Source organism: Egretta garzetta, unplaced genomic scaffold, assembly GCF_000687185.1.
Source record: "Egretta garzetta isolate BGI_Z169 unplaced genomic scaffold, ASM68718v1 scaffold442, whole genome shotgun sequence".
Lineage (NCBI taxonomy): Eukaryota > Metazoa > Chordata > Aves > Pelecaniformes > Ardeidae > Egretta > Egretta garzetta.
Genome location: NW_009258961.1, coordinates 1560962 through 1568441, shown reverse-complemented (window position 1 = coordinate 1568441; position 7480 = coordinate 1560962). Strand labels below are relative to the sequence as shown.

General features: G+C 42.0%; 1 protein-coding gene across 1 annotated transcript in view; it reads right to left on the bottom strand.

Moving 5' to 3' along the window:
• Positions 1-317: 317 nt before the first annotated feature.
• Positions 318-7480, bottom strand: part of GPC6 (glypican 6) — a gene marked incomplete at its 5' end in the record, with an annotated part of 524950 nt that continues 517787 nt past the window's right edge. Inside the window, 2 exons of the mRNA XM_009634596.2 lie at positions 318-520; positions 961-1136. Of these exons, the coding sequence (XP_009632891.2) occupies positions 318-520; positions 961-1136 (379 nt within the window). The remainder of the gene's footprint in view (positions 521-960; positions 1137-7480) is intronic.

Sequence of the window (7480 nt, the reverse complement as noted above, 5' to 3'; positions counted from 1 at the left end):
CACTGTAAGATCCTTTTTTACTTTTGCAGCATAAAAGGAAATGAAGCTCAGAAAGTCTCTTGTAATAAAGGTTTGAGAAAGAATTCTCTCAAGAGTGGATATCGTCTTCAGAGATATCTGAAAAAAGCAGGAAGCAGTTCAGTCTGGCACCTGGCACTCTTTGGGAAAACAAAAAAGGGAAGCAGGTTGCAGTACTGCTCTCTTCTCATAGAAAACTGCAAGTGTTTGTGGCACAGTCCATCGTCCAAGAGTATAAGAAAAGAAGAAAGTCGGTTGTTTCTGTAGCTAAAACACAGTTTCTCCCACCAGATCCAGGATTATCTCCACTGTCTCTGCAGTACGAGACTGATGAAGACAATGAGCAACGTCTGCAGTGACTGGCCAGGCTGTGTGGCTGAAGCCTCCACCTCCCTCCTGTCGGAGTCGACTGGTGGCGCTTCAGTGGTGATGAAATCGAACTCGGTGGGACAGATGTCGTCCGTACAGCCGCTCCCGCTGCCCGAGCCGCTGGTTTCATCACCTGGCACAAAGGAATGAGGAAACAACATGAGGGCTGTGGGTTACAGCAGTTGGCCCTTTTCTCCATTCCCGTTCCACCTGGTGCCTTGGTGGAGATGAACACCTTGGGAACGGGAAAGTGTTGGTGATGCTACCTTTCATTCAGTAAAACATCCAAATGAAAGCCACTGTGATTTAATTAGGTGCCTAAATACCCTTCTGAAAAAGGAGCAGGCTGCTGGTGTTATGGAAAACCCTCAGGGTCTTGATGCATTTGACATGAAGATAAGCAAGAGAAGTGAAATAAATATATAATTGGAATTTCATGGGACAGAAAAATATTTTTTTTTTATGTTGTCAGCAGAACAGAGCACAAAGACCAAAGAAAGCTATTCTAAGGGAAGAGATTTATAAATGTGTTTCAAAAATATACTTATTTAATGACAGTTAATGGTTTCTTACTTGTATCCTGGAAGTTGACATCATTTCCATTATACGCGTTCTTCAGTTTGTTAGTCATGACACGTAAGGCCATGATTTGTTGTCGAATGAAGGTGTCTGGCCTTGTGATGTCCACGTCTACTTCTGGATTGTTGATCTGGTTGGTCAAGCCATCGTTCATAATCTCAGGCAAGTATCTATATAGCAGGATGAATGATTAGTTTAAAATGCAGTAAGTTTCACAAATAAAAGGCTGTACAGTAAATGCTGTGCTAAGCAATTTGACACTGATAACAACTACACAGTTCTTAAACAGCTCCAGTGAAACTATTTTAAAAATATGGTTTTTAATTTTACAGACTCTAAAGGCTCTTTTTAGTAGCTCAGCTGCAAGGAGAGAAGAAAGGATTTAAGCTCTCCAACCTCCTAACTCTCCCCATACTCCCCAGCAAGTGCACTGGTTCTGTGAGCTACGGTAGAGGTTCACCAGCCAGCAGTAAGTCACTGCATGTTCAGATCCTCTACTGATATAAATGGTTGCACACTAAATTAAGGATCTAAGAGTGCATTCTTCTGTTTTTATTTCTTTCTGCTTAAAAGTTATGAACTCCTTTGTTGCAGATAGCATATTTGTTCTTAGATAGTTGAGAAGGCTGTCCTGAGATATTATGGCTCTCCTTGTTTAAAGGCAGCACTTAATTAACTTTCTTCTCCAGTTCTTCCTTGCATCCCTTTTTTGACCACTGTGAACAACATCTCCAGCCTATCCAGGCCCATAAATGGGGTTGTGAATTTACCAAACTCCAGTGTTCTCTTTGATTTGTTCTGTATTCCTTACAAACAGGCTATAATTGCATCTCCCACGTGCTTGGTGCACAACATATTTAAGGTATGGCATTTCTTATCCATCCACACATCTGATTTTTTTATGCAGGCTCTTAGCTTATCATTTCTTGATTACTGCAGCATTCCCTTCTCTGACCTTGGCAAAGGCAGTCTTAGGCTGCTCACAGGCAGCAAGTGTGCTTTTGCGGGTATCTCTCCCCTACAGAAATCAGCCCATGCCTCCAATCATCCTACAGTACAAGTCTTCATCATCTTTTGTTAAGTACACACACTTTGTCCCCTGCTGCTCTTTGTCCTCAGGAAACCGCCCTTATAGGCATCTGCAAAGCTGCCTCTTTTCCTACTTTGAATCTCTGTTAGACATTATCTGTGCATTTTACAGATAAAGGCTGATAAAGGGCTGATATTATTTCTCTGTGCTGGCATGGTATCCTGAGAAAATAGTGTACCACTGCTTCCCTGTTCTCTCTCACCTGTCTTTATTTACCTACTATCTTTGCCTCCTATTTAGACTGCAAGGGATTTGGGGCAGATCTACCCTGTGTTGATGTTCTTTATCAGGATATGATCTAATTTGTAATTAGTTTGCATACCAGGCTATCCTACTCATTTTTGTGGGGCTCCTTGTGTAGGTATGTGCTCAGCCAGTCTAGCTTCCTAATGGCAAACTTTCATGACGCCTGGTACCAAATACAGTTTAAGAGTATTTTCCTTCACTCTCACTAGTGCCATCTCAATTCTCTACCAATATTCAAATTTGGCGCTAGTGCCAGTGTTATGTTCATATTGGTCTGGAAAATAAATATATCCCTTCAAAATAAATGTGAAAGTAAGGGAGAAGAAAGGACTTTCTCTGCTGAAGTCATGGTTAAGGGAAGACAAGTTTTGTATTGCTTCTGGAGGTTCACAAAATGATGACTGCATTACTGCCCCAGGGAAGGGTTTAGTCTCATCGTAATAGGTACTCGCTTTGCAAGATGGGACTCATTTGTCATCAGTGGCCTTTGAAAGCTTACACGAGAATAATCCTGGGGGAGTGTGAACATATAAGAACAAAACATGACTGCCAAAAATACCCAGCCTCAAACTGCTTGTCCTGTTGTTTCACTAGTACCATAACGAGAAATAACAATGCTGTAGGAATCCCATCCAAACTCCTGTGGTACAGGCTTAACTATGGTGAGGATACAGAGCCACCTCCCCGAGTATGGAGGGACTGCAGGCTGCAGTGTTATGAATCACCAAAGAGAGAAATTGGAAATAATTCTGCAGAACTGCCTGGAGGCAGCAGGATGGAGACCTTGGCACTCAGGGAAGCTCTGGGCTGCAAAGGAACCGCAACTCCATCTGTTACACGTCTCCACAAATGGAGTGGCTGCTGTAGATAAATTACTCAGCCTAGAAGTAAATCAGCGATTTCAAGGTGCAGTTGATTAAAAAAAGTAAAAATGTAAGAATTGCTCTACCAGCTCAGAGAGGATGTCCATCTTGCCCGGTATCTTGTCCATGACAATGGCCATAGCTGTTAGCAGCTAGAAGTGATTTGAAATTACTGAGTGTTCATGTGGATTGCTTTCCTTGTTTATGAAGGGTTAGCTGCTCTTTATTGCAAGCCATCCGTGAGAAGCTACAGCTAGCTCTGAACAGCAGTTCACAGGCTTTCTTTGACTGATTTATGTTTGATTTCATCTTGTCTTATCATCAGTAATAAAAGAAGAATGTACTAACTTCTTAGTAAGCTTTTCATAGGGAGAGAATTTGAGTTAGTTTGGGGATTTAAAGCAGTTAGATAGTGCTCTGGTGTGTGCTTTTTATTGAGGTTCATATTCTGCACTGTGATCAGTGTGGATCTGATGTCCTTCTGAAGACCATGTAACTTTAAATGGGCCAGCCCATTCAGTTGTAGGAAGTGATTTAGCCAACCTGTCACCCTCCTCCCCCCGCCCAGTATCTGCCTCAGGATTTGGTGATCACAAAGAATTCCTGGCATGGAGGGGGTAATCTCTCAGGAGAACAGCCCAGCGAACCTCCTAGAGGTGTAAGAGATATGTAAGGGAGCCATACTGGATGTGGGTCACAAGAAACCCATTACCTTATGATTGTCCAAAGGTTAGGTGGATACTCAAATTCCCAGGTCAATGAGCTGCTTGGCATTTAGGGCATAAGAGCAAAAGAATTAGAGAGGCTGAGGATTCATCCTGAAGGTTTATACAGATACCAAAAACTTGTACGTCTAAATGCAAGTGTCTGCCTATGAGCAGAGTCCCACCGCCAGATCTAGTGAACACAAGATCTAGTCAAAACTAGTCAGGAATTTATTCATTAGTGGAGCAGGGACAGCTGTTGGAGTCCCATGTGCTTTTGGCCAGATGACTAAATCATTAGATTTCATCTGCTGAGATTTAGTTGCACAAACATAAGACATCTGGTGCCATTTGAATGGTCTTGGTTATGCCTCCTCATTACTAGCCCTGAAAGGTGTGGCTTTCCCATAGGTCCTGCATCATATCTACAGGCTTGAGGGGGAGATCTTGTACATCTGGGGCATCTAAAATTATATTAGATGTCTTTAGGCAGATGAATTGAGTCTTGAGTGCCACTTCAGCCACTGGGGGATATGCTGCTTGGTGTCCTGCTGCCACTCCAGCAGGGTTTGGATACCCTGTAGGTCCGGTGTCTTATTTGCCAGCTCCATTAAGGTGTCTTGACTATTCATACCAACACACATATCAGTAGATAAGTGTGTTTAGGCAGTTGAAAACTGCCTCGTTGACTACACTGACAGGATATTGGGGTGCTCTTCAGGCACCTTAACATGAGTGAATTTTAAAATGCTCTAGCAGTCCTTGCCCAGGCTCTGGTCCAGATGGGAGGTAGTGTCCTGTGTCATACTCATCTCAGGCATGCCGGAGAGTCTCAGATGACACTATTCGTGCTTGGGCAATGCAAATGACTCCTTATTGTCTCACCCACAGGCATCTATTTACATGTCTGAATGTGAAGCTGGATTCTGCCCTCATTACTGAACTAGTTCACCTGTTTCCTCAGGGAAAAATAAAGGCAGAAAAGCCTGTATTGAAGGTAAATATCTTTGAATTGTTTTCCTTCCTTGAAAAGACTGATACAGATATGAGAACACGCAGCCCAAGGTGTTTCGTGAGTGACAGCCTCTGAGCGGCAGCCAGGCACATGTTCTGACAAAAGCATTTTGATGTGTGTGGGGTAGGGTTAAGTCACACCGAATAGGAAGCCATATCTTGGGACCACTTTTTGACAGAAGATTTGTTGCTGGCTGGGCAAAGTTGTTGAACACAGCTGCTTTTGCTGCAGTTCTGTATGTGGAGACACCCCTGTGAATTTTAAGCTTTGCTGCTGCTTCTGCTCTCGTTAATGATCTCTTTGTACGCCTGGCCATTACAAGAACTCTATGCCCATTATAAACGAAAAGAAGAGAAGTGCCAACCTGAATCTGCGTCTGTTCTTTGCTTCCTCCTAGCAAAAAAAAAAAAATCAGCTTTCTTAGCCCTCTGAGTATAGAGAAGCTGAACAACGCTGTTTGTTTTCTGCTGTTTGCTCCTTGCTCAGCTATGTCAGGATTTTAGTGTAATTTACATTGTTTTCTAAAATATTAATGCTTTCTGCTCCTCTTAGCCTTTCCACTGTTCTTGCTTGTCTCAGCAGACACAACAAAGATGTCTTTTGGCACATCATAGCCAAGCACCACAAAGCCTATTTAAAACCACTTTTTTTTTTTCTTTTTAAATATCCAGTTAATGGTCCAGGGTGTCTGCTTCCTTTTCAAGTCTAAAAATGACTGATGAATCTTTCAGGTCATTTATATAAAGGCTGTAGCTATGAAAAAAATAACAAAAAAGGAGGAATCTTCTGGTTTTTAAAAGGCATCTGCCTTAAAGGGCAGCATTCGCCATATTGTGCTGTCGCAGCATCTGCTTACAGTACGACTGGAGCATCCTACCTAGGCAGTACTGGAGTTTTTCCAGGTGCACAGACTCGTAGGCAATGGAGTACAAAATAAAGCACAGGCTTACTCAGGCTGGGCTGGGGGTAGGCAGTCACATCTGGTCCACAAAGATAAGTACAGTGGAAAATTGGCTTGTTTGGCTAACTAGATCACCTCATTTGATTCTCTTTGCTCAGGAGGTAATCTCCACTGGATATTTTCAGTTTGGTTTTTTATTTTTTTTCCCCTCCATCTTGGAGAAAAGCTCAAGGAGACAGAAGGAGAGGGAGAAAATGGCTCATCTGCCACTTTGTTGGAAGGAAGAAGCTGAAAAAATAAACTAGAGCCATCAATTAAGAATCGACAGTTTTTGCAATGACTGAGAAGTAGTTTATTCACACTTTTATTACTGGTGCTAAATGGTTATCTTTGCCTACCACCAGGTAAAGGACATTCAACTCATTCTCATTGCAAGCCTTGCTGGTCAGCAATGAGCAACTTTCCCAGGGCAAGCACTGATCTGATGAGTATTTCTTCCCGCCTGAATTTTACCTGGAATTAAAGGCTCTCTGCTGGGGAAGTAGGCACTCACCTGTCTATGGCAGAAGAAGAAGCAAATTTCAGGCCAGCTGAGACTCTATCGTGTGTTTGTTCTGGTGAAATATATTGTAGTTTTGAGCTAGATGTTGAAAATGGCAGTGTTCATTTTTCCCTTTATTCCTTACCTTTCTCTATTTTTTTTTCTGTTAATAATTGCTGTCTGTCCCATATAATTCTATTTCTTCTTCATTGTACTCAGAGGAGTGATAAGTTCCTCATGGAAAGGAATGCAGGTCTCATCTCTTCCATAGTTTACAGCCTTCCATAGCTAAGATATATTAATAGGTCTATAGTCCTGGTGAGCATGAGCACCAGGATGAAAGTGCATGAGCACAGTGTCTCACATGGGTTGGTTCAAATGAGTTGGCTGAGTTGGTTGGAGCAAATCAAAGTTCTTCTGACCACCAGAGTGGTGGCAGATTCAGTTACTGTTCTTGCTTCAGTAAAAGTCACTTATTCAAGGGCTAATGCCTTGGATTTGGTTTAACTCCTAAAGCCTGAATTTCATAATTCCTGGGAAAACTCCTTAATTTCTGGAGAACAGTGAAGAGGTTATCAGCTGTTGTTAAGAATTTATCTGCATATAGGGAAGGAGCTAAACTTTTGAGGTTTGGTCTTAGTGATGTTTTTTAGATCCTAAATATCTTTAAAAAATCTGCCTCTGTGCATCTGTCAGAAGACATTAATTCTTTGAACATAAAATTATGTTCAAATTCTTCCGTGAATACAGATATGATGGGGAAGTCCTGTTGGACATGTCTCTAAAAGGCACTTTGTCTGAAGTAGCTATTATTATTATTTCAAAATTTTTTTTTTAAAGATTCATGCACCTAATTTTCCCATTTCCACAGCACTTGGTTTCTACCTGATGTGACCTGATTAAAACCATTCTTCATACGGGATCAGCAACGAGCCAAGTGCACCCTTCCAGAACACCAAACAGATGACTCTGTTACCCCATGATTATTCGCGAATTGGCGACCTTCATTTGGCGACCTGGTGTCACTGTAAATTAATCATGGTAGCAAAGTGATATCTGGGGATTGCAATAACCACAGTGACCTTGGTGTAATGCCTCTCTGAGGAGAAAGCCTAGCTTTCATTTTCTGTGATCTCAGATTTGTAACTCTTTCC